Below are 24,882 nucleotides of genomic sequence, written 5' to 3'. Positions count from 1 at the left end.
AAGATTTTGGCACCAAGGTCTGAGAAAAGTACCTAAGTTGGTTATAGCTTAAGCAATTAAATATTTCCTAAGGAAATTTAAATATTATTTATTCTGATCAATAGATAGGCTTACTGTAGTATTTAAGATCCAATAGTCTCTATTCTGGCTTTCTAGTCATGTTTGGTTTACACTTTAATGAACTGATTGAGGACTAACGTGCAATAAAAACATTGACAATAGTATCAGACAAAAACACATCTGAATTCCTCTTTCATGTAAGTACAAGGGGTCTGCTCGGCAGCTAATATCAGCTAGCAAGAACCAATATTGTACGTCTTTCCTACTCCATGTTCAGTGACATCATGCTGGTAACTTGAAATGAGCCAAGGTGGGAATATTTCTACCATGGAAACTGGCAAATGATTGGCAGGACCTTTTTTATCTGGAGAGTCAATTGTTAAACATTTACCAGCACACCGCTGCATAACCTCTCCAAATCTCATTTAAGATGATAACAATTATATCAAATTTGCAGAATTCCGTGTACTAAATAAGTCAAATCAATAAGAATGTTAATAAGCAATATCCTTTTATTAAAGGATGTTTATTAAAGGATGTCTAGTATATAAAAAGCACTTTACTAGGCCCTATAAGCATATGCTATTTCTAGTCCCAGGACATAATGTATGCAAAAAAGCCTGGTAAAATGCTTGGTTGCTTCACATACCCCATGATTAACAGCTATTATTATTAATGCATTAAACATTACGAAACACATAATTTCTGATGCTGAGTCCTTGAATATTTTTTCCTTTCTGCTTATGAAATCTCAAGCATCACTAATCCAAGAAACCACTGATGCCCATAAACTTATTTTAATTTTTGTTTAATTTAATTTATTTCTAGATAGCTTTAGCAGAGCACACAACAGATTGATAATCATTTACATTTATAATTTATGAGACAATCCTTTCAAAATAACTATAATAATATTGGAAAAAGCAAGCATTTCGACTTAGTTTCAAGTTAGACTTCTATTTCAATTAACTGCTGGGCCAAAAGTAATAATTAGAGGTTTACTGAAAATCAAGAAGATACAAATTTTCACTACAGTTCTCAATACTATGCTGGAACTTAGTACACATTAAGTAAATATTTGTTGGATGAATTAATGCTCCTTATTCTCACCCCAAAATAGCATAAAATTAATGATTACTTGAAATTTATCTAATCCCCTACATATAGTTATAACATAATGCAGCCTTTTAATGAATTAAATCACATATATAATTAAATAGTATATATAGAATGTATTAAATATAGAGTAAATTAAATACATATATATAGAATAAATTAAATTCATATGTATAAGAATAGACATATGGGCTTAGCATAAAAATAAATTATGCCAGTTTTGAATGAATAAGTATATACTATATTCCTATATACTATAGGAAGATAATAATTTTGGTAAACATGGAAAAAATAGAGATATTAAATTTTTACTATTCTTTTTTCTACATTTATGCCAATTTACATGAAAACAGAATCTACTGGTAAAAGTAGGCCAGAGAACTGACAATATTTTTTGTTGATCCAAAGACACTTTGAATCAATTACAAGTGATCTCTTTAGGTACACTTATTTGTACTCTAGATAGAATACAATAGAGAAATTGAAGTTAAATCACATACCTTGAATTGAAAGGATGTAGTTTTTCTGTGCTTTTCCTTCCATATTTGATGCAATGCATGTATAATTTCCACTATCTGAACGCTGAGACCGGGCAATTTGGAATTTGCTACCTCCAGACAAAATATGAACTTCAAGTGAGTCAGAATTTTCTGGAGATGGAAACAAAGCAAAACAAAAGAAAACATGAAACAGCTTTTCTTCTTAATGTCTCTACAATTCACCATAAAAATGTCTTGCTTTGTAGTTTTATTTCAACAGAGAGCCTTTTTGAAAAAGGTAAAAGAAAAACTTCTTAATCAAATGAACAGTCATTTTACGAGTCTATTGTGTAAATTTATATTTCAGTACTTTAGGCTTTCTGAACTAAACACAGCTATGAGCTTAATTAGACAATGTGCTAGCTTATAAATCTAATGTATTAAAAACAAAGGAAAACAACGACAAAAGACGCACCGCTGTATTACCTATGGGCTTGTGGTTCTTCAACCATGTTATGGTGGGAGGCGGGATTCCAGTGGCATCACATATTAAGGTCACAGGATTGCTGATTGTCTCAACAACCACTTCTTTTTCAGGCCCTTCGATACTGGGTGGCACTGCAAAAAGACAGAAGAAAATCATGGATCCTCATTAAGCTAATTCAGGACACTCTTTCATTTGCATATCTGGGGGAAAAAAAGAGTTGTATTAGAGGCAGATGCTCACCATATACATTGAGGTGGAAATTTTTATCATCCCGTCCTGCTACATTTATAGCTCTACATACATACTGGCCTGTGTCAGATACCTAAAAGAAAAAGATACTATTGTATGTGCTCCATTACGTTATAGATGACCAATCACACCGCTCAAGTGTAGATTAAATCATCAGTCATCTTTTATGTTCAAATGCCCCAGTTCTAATTGCCTTCTACAATTTTTTTTTTAATGAAAATAAGGTCAATGGCCTCGACAATGGTTATTTTTTAATAGAAATCATTTTCACTGTAATAAAGGGAATATGCAATTCCCAATTCTCTCTTCCATAATATCATGAAGGAACCATGACACACAAACAAGAATGAAAGAGGCACCTCGGCTTTCTTGATGTGTAGCATTTGTCCATCTGCTAAAATCTCCAAGTGAGTTGATTCTGTTATCATCCGCCCATTCTTATACCAGGTGACAACTGGAGGGGGGACAGCGTTGGACTCACACTCCAATGATACTGAGGTCCCTTCTCTTACATTAACTACAGAGAGAGATTCACCGCCATGATCTTTAATGCTTGGGGGCACTGAGGAGAGGAAATAAGAACAGAAGGATGTTGTTTTCATTAAGATGCACAGATAGAAAATATATTAATACCAGTTTTAAAAATGAAAGCATTTTATAAGGAGAGTCACAACAAACCATAAACAGTCAGGGAAACTTTTTTCTTGCTTTCACCAGCTTGGTTGATAGCTATACAAGTGTATTCACCACCATCAGATACTTTGGCCCGAATAATTTGTAGAGTCCGACCACCTGTGGGCAAATATAATGGAAATTTAAGTGGTAAGAAGTTGTTCTAATAACTATTTTATCAATAAGGTAAATGATAAAATAGTCCCTTACAGTAAAATTTGTGTAGAAACACTGCATATTTAAAATGAAAGAATTTTGAATCAGTTTTCTTGGGTGGATCCTTCCCTTATTATTGATTCTACTTCTTTATAAAAAAAGAAATTCATAAATTTTTTCTCTCCAGTAACCAAACATGGATAGAACTGTTTGATATAGGTCCTAGTGAGCAAACAGTAATTGTACGATAGTAAAATATGTTAAGAAGTATTTTCTGGGTTTAAATCTCCCACAGTGTCAGCGTATCTGTTTATCTGTCATCAAGGAACTTTAATGTTGATTAAAAACAACCAGTGAATTTATCCAGTGAAAACACTATTTACAAGTCTATCATCCCCAAGGAATTATTAAGCAATTCTCCTCCTAAATTTCATAATTTTTGAAGGAGACCTTGTTATTGTACATTCCCACTAAAATGATAGACATCTATACAATCTTATCCTAATGGCCCCAAATGGGCAATGAGTCATTTAATGAGAACAAATAAATGAAGCAAGACAAAAGTTTGGAAAGAAACTAACTCAAAATGCCATTGTATGAAACATAAAGGAAAATGAGAACATTTCGCCCACCTATGAGAGTAATAAGTTCCTTACCGGGCACAATGAGAGCATTTGTGTTTAACTTGATAGGCTGTTCATTCTTGAGCCAGCTGAGATCAGGAGGTGGAAAACCAGAGACCTCACAGGTCAAAGAGATGAAGTTGTTCACCACAACAGTAAGATTTTCAGGGTTAGGACCAATGACACTGGGAGGAACTGTAACAGTAAATATATTAAGAGTGAAGTCTGATATTATCAGTCATACATATTCCAATTTATTATTATAATGTAAGCCCAACCACTGTACTTTGCTAAAGCATTGAATTAATGATATTGTTAATTATCCAGCTGTCTTTCTTCTTAGAATTCCCTAATGCCTTTATCAAGCTATGTCCATAAGTTCTGGGTTTCCCAGTTGAGAGAGAGTATCAGGATTTTCAAAGATAGAATTATTCTACATTTTATTTGGAAAATATAGTCGGCAATTCCTAAGATGGTTTTATCAATGTACAAAGAAAGTTGGAATAGTGCTTTTTATTAAGTACGTTTGAATATTCTTGTTTAAATCCTTATTTAAAGTTTTTGTTTTCCTACATATAGCATTTACAGAGTTGAAGTTTAATGTTAGGGTATCTGTCTATCAATAAATTTTACAGGTCATTTCAACAATGTAAATCAATGACTTTTAAGATAAGCAGAAAATTTAAGAAATAAGCAATACTGTGGTTTGTTGTTCAAAACCAAAAAAGGGATTCCACAGGCAAAAGCAGTCCAGAGAAAAAGTGGAGTAAAAAAGAATGAGATTAATAATAATGCAACGCCACTTATGCATATTAAAACATATGCATTGGAACAATACATGTGTCAGAAGAACACACTCACACGGAAGGAATGACATCATACACATTTGAGTGGTTTCCTATGAAGGGAGAGGGGAAAATACGAGTGAAGCATGGGCATAGCAATGAATGAATACATGAATGAATGGATTAATAAATGAAAGTAGAGATGGGCCTAGCTCAGACTGCTGAAGATAGACATGAACTAAGGAATTCAATTAACGTAACTCTTTAATAAATTAAAACTGAGGTTTTAAAACAACATCAAAATCAAAAGCAGAACGTCAACTATAATTTAATATATATTCACAGGATGTGGAGTACAGCATAGGGAATAGAGTCAATGGAATTGTAACAGCTATATATGATGTCAGAGGTGTAGTAGATTGGGGGAGGGGAGTTATCACTTTGTGAGGGGTATAAATGTCTAACTATTACATTGCTTTGCACACCTGAAACTAATAAAAAAATAAAGGCAAAATTGCTCTTTTTCTTTTACTATCATATGCTTTTTTTCACCCACTAATTAATTTTAATATTCATTCATTCATTCATGACAAATCAAACATTTATCGAATATCCACTGTATTCCAGATATTGTGCTAGGTGCATTGTGAAAAATGTAAGACAATAACCATATAGAGTTAGTAAAGTGGTAATGACGGGCATTGGACTAAAAATAACAGCTAGCATGTGTTTGAGTGGCGACACTGTGCCAGGCACAGCTCTAATCACTTCACATGTACTATCTCAATGAATACTCATACAACCTTAGGTGCTAGATACAGTTCTTAATCTCACAGTACAGATGAGGAAGTGAGGCTGAGACATTAGCATCTTGCCGAAAGTTTCTGCAAATTTGGTTTGTTAGTTACTGGTTTGGAAGTGAAGCAGTCTGACTCTAGTGCCCTTATTTGTAGCCACTGTTCTGTACGGCCTATTAATTACAAGTGTGATGAGTGTCAATTAGAAGAGTCAGGTGACAGCTGGGAACTAACCTAACTCAGGGATCAGGAGGAGAAAGTGACATTTAAGAAGATACTTGAAATATGACCAGGAATACGCTAAGTGGAAGACAGGAAATGGGTGAGTCTTCCAGAAAGAAGGCACAACATACAGTAGCTCCATTATCTGAAGGGGATACATTCCAAGACCCCCAATGGATGCCTGAAACCAAGGATGGTGCTGAACCCTATTTGAACCCTACATATCCTTATTTATTTTTTTTTTTTTACTTTTTCACTTGAAGGAAGCACTTAGGGCTTCTATTTGGCATATACGAATCGCCAGCATCACTACTCTTGCCCTGTGGGAACATTATTAAGTAAAATAAAGGTTCCTTGAACACAAGCACTGTGATACTGTGACAGTCAGTCTGATCACCGAGATGGCTACTAAGTGACTAAAGGGTGGGGAGCATCTACAGTGTGGAGATTCTGGACAAAGGTATGCTTCATATCCTGGGCAGAACAGAGCGAATGGTGGTACAAAATTTCATCACGCTACTCAGCATGGAGCGCAGTTTAAAACTTATGAATTGTTTATTTCTGGAATTTTTCATTTAACATTTTGGAGTAAAATCAGGAGAGGACCCCCTGCCCCCCACAGGCAGCATGGAGGTTCCAGTTCAAGCGAGTACCTATGAATTTTATAAGGACACCAGTATTCCTGATTCTAAGAGCTCCTTCAGTAGGGCGAGCTACAGGTGCAGGTGTGGTGCAGATGTGGCACTTAGTGACAGGCAGGACAGAAAGGTAGTTAAGGATGAAGGCTCTGGAATCAGACTGCCTGAGTCAGAACCCTGGTTCTGCCTTTGCACGCTGTGTAACTTGGGGCATGTTGCTTAATGTCACTGAGCCTCAGTTTTTCCATCTGTAAAAGAGGTATACAATGGTACCAACCACCTGGGGTTACTGAGGTCATGAAGTGACATAATATGTGTAAAACACTCGGCACAGTACCTGCTTGGCATCAAGCAGTCAGTATGTTTGTTGTTATGTGCAGGGCTGAGCTTTCACTGAGCTCAGCACTGAGAGACATGGGCTAAGAGAACTGACTGAAATACTGTTCCGTGAAAGTTAAGCTGGAAGAGAAGCAGGGTGAAGACACAGATAGTTGAAAACTGATAGGTTGTCAGATGGAAGAGAGTCCGGAAGAAGCAAGCATTGTCGTAGAGGGAGATAACAAATGGCATGGTTTCCAGCGAAAATAATTGAAACCATTTCTCCCCCAAATGAATCTTCCAGTATTTAAATATGGATTCCTGAGTGCCATTAGGAGTTCAAGACGCCATTAACTAACTGGTGAAAGAGGAAAAATCCTCCTAAGCTCCAGTCCTTAATGGTAAACACTGCAGCCCCTCAAGTCACGCAAGGCCCACACGTCGGGTGTTTTTGCTGTGCATGAAGAGGCAACGGGCATGAAGAAAATATAATAAAGGAACAACAAAAATTTATATAGTAATGACCACAACTAGAGACACCATTCCAAGTTTAGGGAAACCAAGATCCCTAAGAAATGGCCATTTGGCTATTGCAGGGGTCGGCAAACTGTGGCTTGCGAGCCACAGGCGGCTCTTTGGGTATGTTCCGTCTCAAAAGTTTGCCGACCCCTGGAAGAGCCAATGCTGTCTTTCACAACAATTTAAAAATTATTCGAGAACCATAAATATATTTTTACATAATCACCATTATGTAAATAATATCCTTTAAAATTGTTATAAATGAAACTATGATAGTTTTATTTTCACTTTCAAGTTTACTTTCAGAGCCACATGTACGTACTCAAAGAGCCACATGTGGCTCGCAAGCTGCAGTTTGCTGACCCCTGCCTGGCAGCTGTTCCATCTTTAAAGTTTGCCGACCCCTGGTTTATTGCATTTACAATACAGTTATCGGACTGAAGTGAAGATAGAGACATATAAGGATAGCACAAGGCAACATAGGTAGCTGCCTTAACTGGGGTATTTACAAGTTGCTTTCGATCACATGAAGAGAAAAAACTGTCTTCCCTGGTGAATCAGAAAGAATCATGAGCACTTTTATTTTTCAACATTTATGCTATTGTACCTTACAGATTAGAATGTGAGCTTTCACAATGATTATATTTGTTTCGTGAGTTCATTCTTCTTGGGAATTCGTAATACATTTGTTTCTGTTTCGGTCATATTTATTCATTAAAAGAATCTTGAAGATATTTATGAAGCACCTACTGTGTGTTACCCACTGTGCTAAAAACTGGGAATATAAAGATAAAAGTGTTTCAAATACCTGTTACACAAACATCAAACATTGCTAGACATCAATACTTCCCATGTATCACATCAAAAAAAGAAAAAAATGTATATATAAATATATAAGTATATAAATATGTAAATATATATACTTATATATTTATATATACATTTATATATACATACATATATATATCCCCATGATGCTACACGAAAGTCCTTTTAGGGGAGACATTTTTCATAAGGTTCCAAATTTCAGCTATTTCCAAAATGAGCTAGAATTTTACATGTGTATCACACATGTAAAAGAAATCTTCTATAATGACTGTTCACCATTTCTAATTTAATATTCTGGAAGTAGCTGTGTGTCACAAAAAATAAAACTACTGTCTTGTGTTAGACAATCAGCTGTTGTTTTCTTTTGAGCAAAAAATTTAGTATTTATGGGATGACTAGCATATATTGAAAACTTATAAAGTTTGATGTATGAACGAGGCATGCTGATGGTTTTAGGATTTATTTAACTCCTCAAAGTGACTTCTTCTCAGGAGAGTGTATTAGGTACTAGAGGGTACAGCTCAACATGAATTCTATCCTTGATGAAAGACACTGGTTTCAGTCAGGACTAGTGGATGAATTTTCATAAGTAAAAGATCTATATTTAGTTCAGACTTCATAACAACTTGTAATCTTTGGGATTTCAAATTTTGAATTTTTTTTTTTTACTCTCAATATGTAGGAGTCACTACTTTCTCTGGAAGGACTGAAATAATATGAAAACAAGCTCCCTAGAAGATTTGTACTTTGTACTTTATAAATCCTACCAGCTGTGGTGGGTGGGAAGAAGGGGGGAGATTGTATGAATACCCCTCACCACACATTGTCCAAGTTAAAAAATACAAAGTCAGCCTACATAATCTAAAACACAGTTTTCCTGCTTTTTTCAAGAATACTCAAACAGATGTTTTTGAAACTGAGCTCTTACCATGAACATTGAGGTTGAAATATTTTTTGGCACTTCCAGCTGTGTTCTCCGCAATACACACATACCTGCCGATATCCGTGATTTGAGTATTTAGAATCTAAGGGGGAAAATGAAGAAATTCCAGCTGAATTTTTTTTTTTTAATAAAGCAACTTGTCATAATTTTGAGACTAAACAATACATATTCTTTCTAGTTAATACCAGATGAACATAAAAAAAGAATTCTGTACATGATAGTGCTAGTGTTGGCTTTTATTAGTCAGGAGAATCAAATATTTATAAATATTTCTAATCAGAAAAGGCGATTTTATACATGCTTGTGGTATACTGCCTATAAAGAGTCCCAAATTATTCTCTCACTTTCCTGTCTATACCCCTGGCAATGTGACTTTGAAGTTCCTCCCATCAAGAGGTAGAATAAAAGTTTGGGATTTGTGTTGGCATTGTGCTTGGCTTTGACCCACAGAACGTGATGAAAGTGACTGTGCCATTTCAAACCTAGGCCTCAAAAGGCACTGTCACTTTTCTCACTCTTTTGGAACCCTGCCACCACCATATGATGAAGCCAAGAGTAACCTGCTGGAGGGTGAGAGATCACCGGAGGGGGAAGAATCAGCCCAGTTATTGCATCTGAGGCCCTGGATGTGTGCAAGGGCCCAGCCAAGACCAACAGGGCCACTTATCCCATCCATAGCATGCAGGCCCTGGGGTAAGGCCAGCTGAAACCAGAAGAATCCCTCAGCCAACAAGAAGAATTATGAACCGGACACATGCTTATTGCTGTAAGTCATTGTTTTGGAGTGGTTTGTTTTATGTAGCAATACTTAGCTAACTTAGTAGTTATATTTTATTTTATTATGCAGAGATCTCTATCCATCTATATATCTTTAGGCCCTAGACACAGAAACACATAAGTATTTCGGTAGGGGTTGTATGATTATCAAATAGAAATAATCAGGATGTTTAGAAGATACTTTGAGAATTCAAGGATATTCACAGGCAGTGAATCTGATTCTTTTTTTTTTTTTTTAATAAGGAATTCTATGAGATGTGTCCTGTGTTGGATATACTGACAAATATGCTTAGATTATTGGGCCTACAGAACATCATTTATATGTTCAAGAAATTAAATTGTACCCTAACAGAAGAGTTGGTATTATTTCTATGGGTGCTTAACTTTCTTTTAGGAAAAGAAAAATACAGACAGTAAACAATTCAGAGTATTTATGTGGTTTCCATTATTATTATATTATTATCAATTCTTTGCCAATAGAGGAAAGTTTTAATCTATAGGGAAACTTATACCACCCAAAATTTTACCAGCAGAAGCATGCAATGGAAAGGATTGCAATAATTTGATTGTAATGTGGTTTTTATCACAAAGGCCATACTGTAGTAAGTTTAGGGTGTGTGTGTGTGTGTGTGTGTGTGTGTGTGTGTGTGTGTGTATGTGCGTGTGCGTGTGTGTGTGTGTGTATGTGCATGTGTGTGTTTTGAATGTACAATTTCTGGAAGAATTCACACAAAACTGTTAATAGGGGTTGCCTCTGATAGTGGGAATAAAATGAGGAAGAAAAAATTTATTTTATGGATCCTTTTTAGGATTATTTTTACAAAAGTAATATCTATAAACCAATATAATTATTTTTAAAAGTAAAAAAAACTATTATAAAATACAAAGTCAAGCGGCTATGTTAAACTTAGATTTTTTACTTTTACCTGTAGAATTCTTCCATTAGATAGGAATTTGTGATGCCCGTCTTCTAGCAAGGGCTGCCCGTCCTTTTGCCAAGAACTCCTTGGTGCGGGGCTACCAGTGGACAAACACTCCATCAGCACGCTCTTGTTCACCAGCACTGTGACCTCTTCAGGGAGATCATTATTTGCTCCCTTGATAACTGGTGGCACTAATAAGTGATTGCAACAAAGATAGGAAACAAGGTCGTTTCTAAATTATTCTAGCTTTCTGACAACTTTAAAAAGTGTTCGATAACAGAGGAGCCAAACTTGAAGACGAAACCATGAGCCTCAAGTAACATTTTATGCTAATAAATTAGGGTGATAATAAAAATTATGTGAATTTGGGTTTACTCTCTTCACCAACCCTGGTCTAACCCCTCCCATAGTTTCATTCCCATTTAGGTCAATGCAATTGTTCCCCAATATCTTGCCTTGCTTCCTCTCTCAGTCCCTTCCATTGTTCTTCTGGGTTTCAAGCATCTGCATGAATTAACAGCTAAATCTATTTGATCATCTCAACAAGCCAGATAAGTTACATCTTTAACGTGTATTTGAAATGAACAGATTTGGTCTCATTTGCAAGGGAATTGTCTGGGCTACTCAAAGTGTTTCCCCAGCTGCAGTAACAGTGGTATTAGCATCACCTGTGAGCTTGGTTAGAAATGCAAAGTTTGGAGGTCACCTGAGACCTCCTCAATTGACATCCCTAACAGGGCCCAAGAACTTTGTGTTTTAACAAACTCTCCTGGTGATCCTTATGTATGATAAAGCCTGAGTAGTCACACTTTACATTTTCCTACATATATTCATTTAAAATAATACAGTTGTATCCAGGCTCATGTCTACTTTACGTTAGACTAGTCAGTCATGAAAAATCACATATTACCCACAGAATTAAAAAAAAATGGAAATGTTACATAAAGTAGGGATGCATGTTGGCTGCTTTTGCAAATGTAGAAATTCATTTTCACAGTGAATAATCTTTTTGTTTTGAAAGCTTAGTTATTTTATGCTTCACGCTCTTAAAGTGTACCATATCTGTAGAAATCAGTAAAGACTGTATGTTTAATGTAGATGTAGTCTTGTGGTCTTTGGGTCTCTCATAAACGAAACTGAAAGTCTGTAAAGAAAATATTCAAGGCTACTAAGGCACACATAGAATTTCAATGTTATTTTGAATGCATATTTTCACATTCAGAGTTAGGTGGTTTTTACTACAGATAACATAAACTATATAACTTGAACTACAGATTAGTAAATAAGAAACTTAAATTTCAGATTAAGTGAGGCTATCACTAGCCCCACACCGTGAAAACTAATCAAATAAAATGTTGGGACATAAAGATTCAATGTTTTCCTCAACTTTTGCCTGGAGCTGGACCATTGGAAGTACCAGGATGTACACTGCAAGCCCAAGGTCTGACCTGTAGACATCTCTACCAAAACTCTTAGCTCTGACCCGCCCCATCCAGCTGCCACACCCCACCAGCTGGGTTACACCACTCAGAATTGTTCTCAGTGGTACCTAGGAGGTCAGCATCAAACATTGTGAAACTTCCCTAATTTAGCCGGTTCATTTTTCTTTCTTTGTTCCCTCCTCTTGAATCTCATTTCCAATAAGCTTTCCAACTTCCTCTTAACTGGGTATAACAGCCTGAAGGCATGAACATCTATCCTTCACGACCCAATTCCTAAATTCCATTTCAATTGAACAGAATCCCAGTCCTTCCCAAATAACACTATCTTACTTCTTTATCAGACCCTTCCGCTGCTGTCCTAAACTAACTCTTTCCAAACTTAGGTAAAATTAAGCCAGCATCCTCCTTCATGGTTCTTGATGATGTTAGCACTTTCCAACTCTTTTCTTTTTCCTTATCACTATCTTATAGACTTTAAAATCTATGTTGATGGCTTATCCCATCCTAACTAGTTCTATGTCTACACCACTTCCGCCAGCCATAGACAGTCCTACCTTGGACCATTCAAATACAAATGTTGCATCCTTCTCCAAGTGTCTAAGCTCCCTGAAGAAGGACTGATGTCTACTGTATTCACTGCTGTATTCTCAGTGCCTAGCATAGTGTCTGGCAGACAGTGAGCAATCAACAGATATTTATCAAATAAATACATTTTAAACTTTAGAGTTTTTCTCTCCCACCTCTTTTTGGGCTTACTTCATAAGCTGTTCGTTGTTTGCACTGAACACTCTAACCCTTCTACTCCTCTCCCCTTATAATTGATCTATCAGCCTCCCTCCAGGTTCATTGTTTTCTCTGGCCCTGCTCAGATCCATAGTGGGTCATTTCCATGACGGTCTGTCTCACCAAACATTCTAGGCTCTCTAGCCCTCCAGTGCTTCCACAGTGTGCACCTTGTTACCCGGTGGCACATCCCCACAACCTCCCCCGCCCTGACCACACACTTAGGTCACATGGTCTATTTTTTCTGCCTCTGCCCCCAGGTGACTGAAGGTGGTGGCAGAAAGCAGTGACTGAGCCCAATAGTTCCAACTTCAATGCCTGACTTTCTGTCACGTCCCTCATAGTGGCAATCACCAACATTTTCTATTTTCTACTGACCCAAATACCACCCCTGCCACTGCTTCTCTTATTCTCATACTGAAGGAAAGGACTAAACACATTTGATATGCATCTCCACATTTCCCTTCTTACTATTTCAAGGAACGCTAAGCCATTATCATGAAAGGCTAATTAACCTGTCTTGGCACCTTGATTGCATTTTGCATTTGTTCTAGGGCCTTGTTTTATCAATTCTCTGCTCTCTCTCTCTCTCTCTCTCTCTCTCTCTCTCTCTCTCTCTCTCACACACACACACACACACACACACACACACACACACACACACACACTCAAAACTTTAATTTGTCCCTTCCTACTGTATCATTTTCCTTAGCCCGTAAGCAAGCTCAAATCTCTCTTAAACAAGCTTTCTCAAATGAGCTGTTTATCCTAAAACTCTTCCACATCCTGCGTCCTCTTCAAAATGTCTTCAGAGGACTCTATATTTGTTTCCTTTTCTCTCTGATTACTTGCTTAATATTTACCCTTTTGTTCTGCGGCTTTGTACCACACCATACTATCTAAATTGATTATTTGAATTTTACCAATGAGTTTTTAAGTTTCAAAGCCAATGGCCTTTTTTTCCCATTTTCATTTTCTTAAACTTGCTTTAACATTCAGTATTAAACCCATTTCCTGATAACCTTTACTATGCTCTGGATTCTGTGACATAGTAATTTACGATGTTTTATTAATTCCTCAGATTGTTTCTCCTTTAACTCAGTTTTCCTTTTCCTGTCTCCTACTTGTAAGTGATCCCACCATGATCTTCTTTTGATCTTCTCCTACTCTATCTATAACCCTTTCTGTGGGAAGTCTCATGCCTTTGAATATCACCTGTTGGTGGGTCACTCTCAAATCTATACTCTTAGCTCAGTTCTCTCTCCTGTGCTGTACTTCCATATATACTTCCAATGGCCCATTCAGTATTTTACCCAAGTCTTCTAGAACCATGCCGAATTCAACATGTCTGGAACAAAATTGACTTTCTTCTTCCCAAATCATGTTATTTTCCTAGGTCTTCTATTTTTATTAATTTTGCTATCATTTTCTTAATCACCCAGGATAAAAATCTCAGTGTCATTCTATACTCTGAGACAAGTGCCTAATACTTTCTATCACTTAATCTCTTCGTCTATAAAACCTACCATGCCTACTACTTCCCATACATTCCCACTGTCACTTCTCCAGTTCAGCCTCTTCTAATGAAAGCATCTATTTGTTCCTGATTCTAGTAACATCGCCTCTCTTTTCCCTTAAAAGTACAATACTTCTTCCACTCTCAGTCCATGTATTTGGAGGGTGAACCCTTGTGGCCCAATTGTAGGCATATGAACTAGGCCTTATCAGTTAGGCCCCTCTGTCATTGTTTCTGGGATGGATATGTGATTCACACTTCACTTTGGTAGTAAATAAAGCTTTCATTTGGATGTGAAACTACAAAGAGGCAAGATGAGAGTTTCAAGAGGCCAATCTGTCATCCAAAGGGATACCCCACCTGAGAGTGATGTTAACAGAGAAAAACAAAGCCAAGAGAAAAAGGAAGGTGAAGTTCAGGTGACCTCTTTGGAGCCATAGAAGTTTGACGTGACTATAGCCAGCTCAACCTTGGGACGTTTCAAGTTCACTAGCTAAAGAATTCTCTTTCATTTTTTTGGTGTAAGCCAGTTTGTTATGTGATACTTCAGCTGTCCTAACTAATGTGCTCTCAATTTGTATAAGACAATGAACATCTTGGGAAAACTATCAGTTTCTGATTATCTTTCTAGTCTTTAAGATGCTTAGTACAACATCTAGCAAATATCAGTTCCTCAAAAATGTTTTTGAGTGACAGAATGCATAATAAGCATAAGAAAACAAACTCACAGAGTACACGGACGTCATACTGCAGGGAAGCTTCTCCAGCCTCATTCACCGCCACACATGTGTATCTCCCAGCGTCTTCCACTTTGGCCCGGGGAATCTGCAACACTCGCCCTCCTGAAAGTATATCCCGATATGTTTACTTCCATAAACCTTAGAGAGAATATTGGTCATAAACAGAGATACAACTTTTCAGGTCCAATGGCTTCCTTACATTTTCTTTAAAGGTTCTTACTTCATCCAATGGTTCAGTTTGAATCCCATATACCACTTTTATAACAAGCACTGCATTATGGAAAAGTGATCCAGTGTATGACTCAGATCTCCTGAGAATGAACAGCTCTTGTAAATTTTCCTCATGGTGGGGAAGTTGCTCTATAGCCCTCCCCATGTTCCATGTGAAATGTTACTATGTAGCGACTTCTTGCTTTTATAGTTTTGAGAGCATGTACAAAAAGCTTACACTATTTGAAAGCTTATAATGTTTAATGCAAGTGCTATTTTGAGAAAACAATAGCCAAAGATGCAAAAGGCATAAAGCATACCCTTACACAATACAAAGAATAACTTTGTAGTTTTAACTTCCCATGTTGATATAATTTCAAACTTAGAGGAAAGTTTCAATAATTGTATAATAAACTTTTTACCTATGTTCATCAATTATTTGTATTTCATTTGTTTTATCTTCGCCTGTCATATATGCATATAATCTATCATATGTATATTACATATATAATCTTTTTAAATATGATTTGAGAGTAAGTTGGAGACATGGTGTGCCTTTATCCCTAAATACTCATAAATTTGTATTTCATAAAAACAAGGACAATCTCTTATATAACTATAGTATAATGATCAAAACCAGAAAATGTAAAATCAATATAAAACTACTATTGAATTTATAGTCCATATTCAAATTTCATTATTATTTATTTATATATATATATATATATATATATATATATATATATATATATATATGGTTTTTTTCCCCAAGCTCAGATCCAATTTAGGATCACATATTACATTTAGCTGTCATTTCTATTTAGTCTCCGTTTTTTTCTCCCCAAGATATTCTCTTATTTATTGGAGATGAAATTTACATACAGTAGAATGCACTGACCTTAAGTATAATTTATAAATTTTTATAAGCCTATTTGAATGTTTGCTAAAAGTAAACAGAAGCCTTGAAAATATTATTCTACAATATTTACATCTCCTTTTCATCAATAAACCATGTAATAACTAAAATATTTGAAACTAATAATATTTACTATTGATATGATAAATGCATTTAACAAACTGAGTAGTAACTATTCACAAATATATTTTAGAATTTATCATTAATAATACATAGAAATCAAACTGATTATTTCATCACAGTATTTGAAAACTGGAGGCACAAGGAAGTCAGAGGTCTTTCTTCTGTTGATAGAATGATCATGTAATAGGTCTGAAAATTAGCAAGGATGTTCTATTCTATGTGAAATTTTCAACCTAGACTTTCCTAGCTTGAAGCTACATGGATATGTAGCAGTGGCATTCAGCAGCCTGTGTCAGTTAAATCACATAGCAAGAAAGTCAATCAATTCCACTGGGCTAATAAATGAGAAGAAACACATTTGGCAGAGATTCAGATTTTCACCCTGTTCAAAGCAATCTTTACCTGGTAAAATCAACACCCTGTCACTCGAGGTCAGAGGACGGCCATCTTTGTACCATGTCAGTGTGGGAGGGGGAGCAGCATTTGTCTCACAGGAAAGAGAAATGGGATTATTGATGATCACATCCTTGGCTTCACCACTCCTGCCGATATCCAGCATGTTTCCCATTTCCCAGAGTTTCTGAAAACTTGGAGGAACTAAGGAGGAAAGACATGGAATTTTGGACACATATGAATGCCAGTGTCAATTCACTTAAAGATCTTGGCTGTGTTTTCACAAGAGTGATTTGTAAATGTAATAAAGTAGACAAAGTGAAAATCTTTTCATGCATTAATACACCTACCAACTCTAGCTGTTAGCCACAAATGTAGTAGACAGAAGTTGGAGCTGGTTCTCACGTGGAAGAACAAGGAATGTGGGGCTCAGAATGCTGTGCTCGCGCCCTGCTCTCCCTTCCTGTTAAAGGGCTCTGACACTTAGAAGATAAAGGGGCCTGCTCTCAGGAAGGACCTACTAAAATAAGCATGGCTAAGGAATATACTTACAACAGAAAGAAATTTTGAGGAACCATTAAAAAATAATGGCTCAACTGATAGCATTTCTCAATAATTTGTCAAAGAAGTTAAAGTTATGCAATCAAGATTAAAATAAGTCCATTAACAAAAATAACAGGACATTCTCAAACTTTTCTGGAGGGCATGTATGAACTTTTTAGAAGGCAATTTTCCTGTACATAAAAAGCATTAAAAAAGTGCATAGCACTTGATGGGAAATTTCCACTATTAGTAACTTGTGAAAAGTCAAAGATGTACAAAAGTGTTATATATAAAGACATTCAGTGAAAATTTAGAAACAACCCAGACATTCAACAAAAGGGGTCTGATTAAATAAATATTAGGATATTCTATGATAAAACAGGTATAGTTATTAAAAATCATATTGAGTAACAATATCAATAACAATAATAGCACACATCATTTCTTAAGTATATTTCTAAGTATTTTACTACTTTATATTATTTAATATTCACCGCAATTCTACAAGGCATTAATTTTAAAAGCAAGGAATTTGGGGTTTAAAATAATTAGGTAACTTGCCCAGGTCACAAAACTTGTAGGAGCCTAAATCATCATTCTATTCCAAGTCTGACTATTCTAAATTATGTACTTTACCTTTTTACATTCCACGTAAATGCTATTTAAAAAAAAACTTTTATGATATAATATTGGGGGAAAGCTAATGTAACAGAGATGTATGTATCGTGATTCTAATTGTAAATGTAGTATACAGTTACAAAACTGTATCAGAGGGAAAAACATCAAAAGGAAACACATGAAAATAACAAAAGCAATACTGAATAATGGGACTATTTTCTTCTTTGTTAATTTCTTGTGGCCAAGTGTTCAAGAATAAATTTATATTGTCAAGAGAAAAAAAACTATTTAAAATAAACCAAATCAAATCTCTTTTTCATTGCTTTGACATATCATATAAATTAAATAATACACAACAAGCATATTAGTGTTACCTTGTATATTCACATCAAAGTCCAGTTCATCTTCACCTGCAACATTGGATGCCACACAAGTATATCGTCCAGTGTCTGATATTTGAGCCTCCTTTATTTGAAGTGTGTGTCCATTTGCAGCAATAGTAACATGATCATCTGATGTAAGGGGCTGTGATTCAATTATAATAATGTTAGCATTAAGTACTCTTATAAATCCTCTAAGAGACCATGTAATTGATATCTTTTATAATTAATTAATAAAAATAAAATCTTATGTGAAATACTCAAGACAACAATAATTTAATTTACTGTATTTTGATTAAACCGATTGTTTTGGAGAAATCACATTTTTATTTATTAAAAATTGTAGCTCATATAGTTTACATCTCTGCCAGGCATTTCTGGGTGATACATTTATATATATTTTATGGTGAAAAAATGTTCTTAGGTATCATATCCATTTTGGAAAAAAATATTTTCAATTGATCCTCCCACACTGCATTTAAAAAGCATATCCTTTTATTATAATTTTGTAGAAAAATGTTAGAGTATTTTAATGAATAATTGAGGGTATTTACATAGTCTAATTTAATCTAAAAATCACTGTTCATTCAGAAACATCAATACTTTATAAATGAGAAATCTTAACCTAGAGATATTTATAGTGATGTTTTATTGAAAGTGTTACTATACTTAATGAAACATTAACTTACAGATATTTATATTATTATATTTTATTGATAACATTATCTACATTTAATAGGACATTTTCTCATCTTTATGCACTTCCATTTACACTAAATTCCCTCTTATTCCTTAAAGATTTTTAGCTCCTGGCTCAATCCCATTCCTTCTAATGACACTTTTCTCATAATTCTTGACGATTTCAATACCTATGTAGACAAATATCCAATACTGTGTGCTCTCAGCTCCTTGACACCTTCTCCTCTACTTTTTGTCCCCAGTCCTCTCTCTCCCACTCAATAGGTGAGTTATGCCTAGACTTTATAATTACCAATAACTGCACCACTTCATAATCAGTTTCATAACTCTCTGACTGTCATCTCCTAACTTTCTAACTCACTTCCTCTAGCATCCCAAGTCCAATAATTTTCTGACCCCATGAGAGGACCCACAGTTCACTGACCTTGTAATAGTTTCACTGCCTTTTGCTCTTTTCCTGACCTCTATTCCCTCCTGACTCGAAGAAGGTTTATTATGGCTATCACTCCTTGTATAAACCCTCAACACCCTTTCCCCTTTTTCTCTTTATTTTACTCTCCTGGCAAAATCCTAACCCTGGTTAATATCTGTCCATTCCAAGCACCCCCTGGACTACTCAAGGACACCCCTCTAGCAACTGCGGCCTCTCTTACCTATATCATCAGCAATTTATTCTTTTCCACTGGATTATTTCAATCTGCATATACTACTGTATAATTTCCCCTATTATAAGAAAACTTCTTAGATTGTAGCCTACTCCCACATTTTCCTACTTAAAAGCCAAATGACTTAAAAATGTTTTCTACATTTGCTGTCTCCAGTTCTTTCCCATTGAATCTGCTCCAATCAGACTTTCACCATCTCTACTTGACCAAAATGACTCTGTCAAGGTCACCAATGACATACGTGTTGCCTAATTTACTTGTCAGTTCTCAGTGACATTTAACATAGTTTAACTTGTCTTCATTTTGAAATACATTTCCGCCCCTTATCTGTTGGGACACTTCACTCTCTCTCTGCCCCACAACCACTAAATGTAAAAGTACCTCAGGGCTTAATCCTTGGACCTCCCTCTTTCTGTTTAAGCTCACTCTTCTAATGATCTCATGCAAAATCTCAGACTCATCTTTGACTCATCTCTTTCCCTCACATCCTGCTTACAACCTTCATCCAAGGCCAAGCAACCACCACCTCTCTTTTGGACCATTGCAATAAACTCAAATCTAAATCCTCTATTTTTTCCCCCAATAGAGAAGCAATGCACTTCTCTTAAAACCTTAAGTCAGATCATACTATTTATATTTAAAAGTTTCTAGTGCCTGCCCATCAAAACAAAGGCCAACTGGTCTACCAGGCAGTATGATCTGGCTCTCTACTAACCTTCTGTTTACATCTTGTGTGTTCGCATGAGTCATTGCATTCCAGCCAAAATGTCTCAGGGCCTTTGCCCTTGAAATTCTCTCCCTTTAGCACATTTTTCCCTCAGATATCTTATTTTTGCTTCCTTCACTCTCTTTGAGTTTCTACTCAAATATCACCTTATCAGTGAGGCCTTTCCTATACAAATAAGAGATCACATTTCCCCCACTCACTTTTCTTTTCTCTGACCGAATTTCCTCCAGAACAGCTAACCCATTTGGCACATTACATGTTTTAAGGGTTTGTCTGTTTAGGTTTTGTCTCCCCAAACTTCCTATGAACAGAGATCTTTCTCTGTTTCCTTCATATCTATATCCTCCACACCTAAAACAAGATCTGGCCAAATAGTATGATATGCTCAATAAATTATTTGGGATGCAATGAATCATTATGAAGATTACATCACCTATATAAAAATAACAAAATTTAAAATTTCTATGCTAAAAAAAAACTTCAGAGCATAAGCAAATAAAAGTCAAAGACTCCATCAAAACTTAGTGTGGTTAACATTGCCAATAATTTTGGTGGATTTTGTCAAAAACACTCTTTTGCTCAAATAGTGTTGTTTATCTGAAGAATGAAATAACAGAAGTAAGGACATGGAAAATAAACAAAAACCAGTATTTTTTTTTTTTTGGTACACATTCTAGGGGACCAATACCAAACCTTAAAAAATTTAACAGCTTAAAGTATCACAATTGGATCAATTTCAGAGCCTGGATTTGAAACTGTAATTTAACTGTTCATTTTGAAATTTAAAAAACACCCCAACTGGTGATCGCTTCGGCAGCACATATACTAAAATTGGAACAATACAGAGTAGATTAGCATGGCCCCTGCGCAAGGATGACACGCAAATTCGTGGAGCGTTCCATATTTAAAAAACAAAACAAAAACAAAAACAAAAAAAACACCCCAATTGCCTCATCCCTAGTGTAATTCTAGCCATTATCCAATTTTTATGACTGTGTTTGCGTGTGTGCGCGTACATGGGTAGTAACTACAATGAATGAAAAGGCTTTAGATAAAATTAGGAATACAATAAGATTTCACAGGAGAAAGGAATTATTTGTTTCCAAGCAAACTCATATAGATTTGATATTGTACCATCAACTGTGCTTGTAGTCAGAAAAGAAACTGTAAACAGAACATGGTGGGAGTTCCATATTTTTCCTTTTGCAATGGCTTCCAGATGAAACTTGCTTATTTTATAAGAGATGATTTTTTTTCTAGCTGCCAGTATTGCAAAATCCATCTGTGATCTGAAAAAATAAAGCCATATCTTTCTGCATCTTAAATCATAACTCTAACCTGAACTTCTACAACTAGATTTAACTGACCATTTGGTTGAGTCTTTGTAAAACAGGACAAAGAGCAGCTTAGCTATGTCACATCTGTATTAAGCACAGTGTTAACAATAGCTTTAAAAAAATCTATTTTGGTCTAAAACCCCAGCACATTTCTTTGAAAACCTGCACGGAAGAACACAAGTTGAATGAGAAATGAGAATTGTGGTCTGAAAGTCAGATCATACAATGGAAGGATGTGCCTTTTTTTTTTAAGTTTCTCATTGCCTCCAGGTAGTTGTATTGGGCACTTAATCATCACATTTTTAGCTTTTTCCCTTCATAGTTACTTTTTGTAATAGAGTTAAAGGCGTTTAGAGTAAGTTCTAATTAAATTTAGTACCCATGTTATTAAGCCTATCAGGATAACCTGGTTTAGCACTGTTTTTGTGTTTCTTCTCCACAAAGTTACTTTGCAAAACCACAGAATACAAAAGTGATTCCCCAGTAGGAAGGTGGCTGGGTTTTCATAGATAATTGCTAATGTACATTAAGATAATTCCTCAAACTTTTCAATGATGGAATCATACTGATACTGTTGAACATGGTTCAAGGTTTTTTGCAGTTTTATATTCTAGGAGCATGGGATTGTGCTTGGTTCCAAGTCACATTGATTCTCTGAATTACTTGTGTCTGTTTTATTATTACTATTGAATTGACCATTTTATTCGTTAAGAAACCATCAGCAAATGAAAAATCTTGTGACTGGCCTGGCCATCCTTGTACCAGCTGAGAGAGGCAGAAGGAATCGCATAAGCTTCACATTCCAAGGTCAGGGTGGTGTTTACTTTGATCTTCACTTCTTTGGGGGAAAGACCTGGCCCCAGGAGGTCCCCTTTATTGATTATGGGTGGAACTGCAGAAAAACAAATATTACAGAGTTACACACTGGTTCTTTTAAATGCATGGAATACCATGGAAACCACACTGAGGATCACTTAAGAAGAGAACAAGGAAATAACCGAGGCATTTTCAATGTACCTCTTTCATCAAATATCCAAGTTAGCATCTTATGAAAGGGTAGCGTTCAGATACAGGATGTGAAGGACAACATCATTCTCCGTTCATCATTATAACACTGCCATTGAGGCTAATGTTCCTCACAGAACAGTTAGTTTCATTTGTACCAGGTCCCCAGACACAGTCTAAGCATGACCTCCCAAAAATGCATTTTATAGGTCATTAAAGGGACTGATTAAAAGAACAAAAGACAATCAGAAAGATACTCTTCCTTTTAAAATACAAAAACAAACAAAAACAAAATCGTGAAATGTAGGCCCTATGAATAGTAGTATTAGCTCTGCTTTTTATTTACAGGTACAGTAGATGAGCCCCAAGTCACTGATGAGCTCATCCTAGTCTGTTGATTGAAACACATATTTTTAAACAACAGCTTTGAGCATACACGTATTATAACTTAGCCCAGAGAGTAATTCAGAAATAAAAATAGAGAAACCTAAGGAAGTGCCACTGACAAGTTCTCCAAGAGCTAAGCGAGCCGACTGAGTGGGCTCCTTACATCTTTAAGCAATTGAAGTCATGGGCACAATGCTTAAATTAACATCCATCTCAACGAAGCAAGCTGCATAAACAACACACTTTAATAATGAGTATAAATAATTATGAACCCATAATGAAAAACAGGACTACAAATGTTAGACAGTTTAGGGAAAATATGAAACACAGCGTTCTTTCAGGACTTACTGTAGACCTTCACTTCATAATGCTTTATCATTTCCCCCGCCTCATTAGTGGCGACACAAGAGTATCTCCCAGCATTGTCTTCCTGGGCATTTAGGATCTGCAGAGTTCTACCTCCTGAAAAATCACAGAACACCAAAGAATCTCTGAAGTCACAGTGGCAGCTGAGTACACACAAACTACCAGGGTTTTCGTTCTTACTATGAATATATTTCTTCTTCTCTATGCCAATTCTGTGATAGCTATTGGACACAAGACAAACTACCATATAGATGGGCCTTGCATGGTGGATGAGGACAGTCACTAAGTTCTCAGCGGTCCTTTGTGGTTATGACTAGCTTATGCTCATTCTGACCCTCCCAATCCTCTGTACACACTCTAGCTAAAGTTCTTATTTCACTTCTCATCAATAGATCTTCTACCTTAATCATCTTCTTTCTTTCATCTATCTGGTCTACCAGTAGAGACTGATCTTGCTAAAACACAGCTTGTATTATATTATACCTTTCTCTTAAAAATCTGTACTGGTTAAGTGACTAAAGTATAAAGTCAAAACTCTTTAATCCTGATATTCAAAACATGACCCCAATGTTCCTTCTGACCTTATCTCCTGTCCATCCTCCTTCCCTGCTCCACACACACACACACACACATATGCACAATGTCTCCACTCAACTGGGAGGTGAGGAGTCTAATTATTGTTACTTACACATAGATAAGCCCATCTCACTTTGTACCTTTCTCACACTAGTCATCTGATGGATCTGAAATCTCTTCTAACTCATTTCTAACCAACAATATTCTATAATTTTTTTTTTAAGGTCTGAGACGTTCAAGTTCTGACTGCAACAAAGCAATTCCTAACCACTTCAGTCCACGGTGGCCATTCCCACTTTTTAATTCTTGTAAAACTTGTCACTGCCCCATTAATCATACCCCATGACTATTCATTCATAAGCCATGATTATTCATGGATTCATGTTGTTAATTAACTTTCATACATTTTATCTCTCCTCCACATAAGACTGCAAATCTCTTAAAGCCAGTGATCATACTTTTTCATTCTTTCTACTTTCATACATATTGCCAGGTATTAAAGAGGAATAAGTAAACTCAGTCAAAATACTAACTCTCCTTTAAGGTTCAATTCAACTAGAAATAAACGTCTACCTTTTTTTTGGCATTCTCCATAATATATTTTAGCAATTAATCACATCATGGTATTTATTTCTTTGCCTCTTTATTTAGCTATTTTATTGGTCCTTCAAAAAGTAATTTTAGGTATTTTAGATGAAAAGATATATACACAGATAATTAAAAAAATTAAAATGTCAACAGAATACAACACAACCAACAATATAAATTCTTTTATTTAAAAAAAAACAAAAATAAGCAATGATTCTGGTTTTCTACAATAGTAGATGGCACAAATGCATCTTGGGCATCTGAAGTAAATGAATT

At 35.7% G+C, this 24,882-nt stretch overlaps 1 protein-coding gene across 1 annotated transcript in view; it reads right to left on the bottom strand.

Moving 5' to 3' along the window:
* HMCN1 (hemicentin 1) overlaps window positions 1-24,882 on the bottom strand; it is a 446,768-nt gene that overhangs the window by 90,943 nt on the left and 330,943 nt on the right. Inside the window, exons 51-63 of the mRNA XM_019635448.1 lie at window positions 23,425-23,538; window positions 22,431-22,576; window positions 18,251-18,401; window positions 16,725-16,919; window positions 15,062-15,175; window positions 10,596-10,783; window positions 8,878-8,974; window positions 3,876-4,037; window positions 3,070-3,183; window positions 2,751-2,953; window positions 2,383-2,464; window positions 2,142-2,273; window positions 1,677-1,826 (exon numbers count right to left, since the gene is read on the bottom strand). Of these exons, the coding sequence (XP_019490993.1) occupies window positions 1,677-1,826; window positions 2,142-2,273; window positions 2,383-2,464; window positions 2,751-2,953; window positions 3,070-3,183; window positions 3,876-4,037; window positions 8,878-8,974; window positions 10,596-10,783; window positions 15,062-15,175; window positions 16,725-16,919; window positions 18,251-18,401; window positions 22,431-22,576; window positions 23,425-23,538 (1,848 nt within the window). The remainder of the gene's footprint in view (window positions 1-1,676; window positions 1,827-2,141; window positions 2,274-2,382; window positions 2,465-2,750; window positions 2,954-3,069; window positions 3,184-3,875; window positions 4,038-8,877; window positions 8,975-10,595; window positions 10,784-15,061; window positions 15,176-16,724; window positions 16,920-18,250; window positions 18,402-22,430; window positions 22,577-23,424; window positions 23,539-24,882) is intronic.

This window comes from Hipposideros armiger, unplaced genomic scaffold (genome assembly GCF_001890085.2).
Source record: "Hipposideros armiger isolate ML-2016 unplaced genomic scaffold, ASM189008v1 scaffold_22, whole genome shotgun sequence".
In the NCBI taxonomy this organism is placed as follows: domain Eukaryota; kingdom Metazoa; phylum Chordata; class Mammalia; order Chiroptera; family Hipposideridae; genus Hipposideros; species Hipposideros armiger.
Note: the sequence above shows the minus strand (reverse complement) of the source record. Positions and strands in the feature narration are given on the sequence as shown.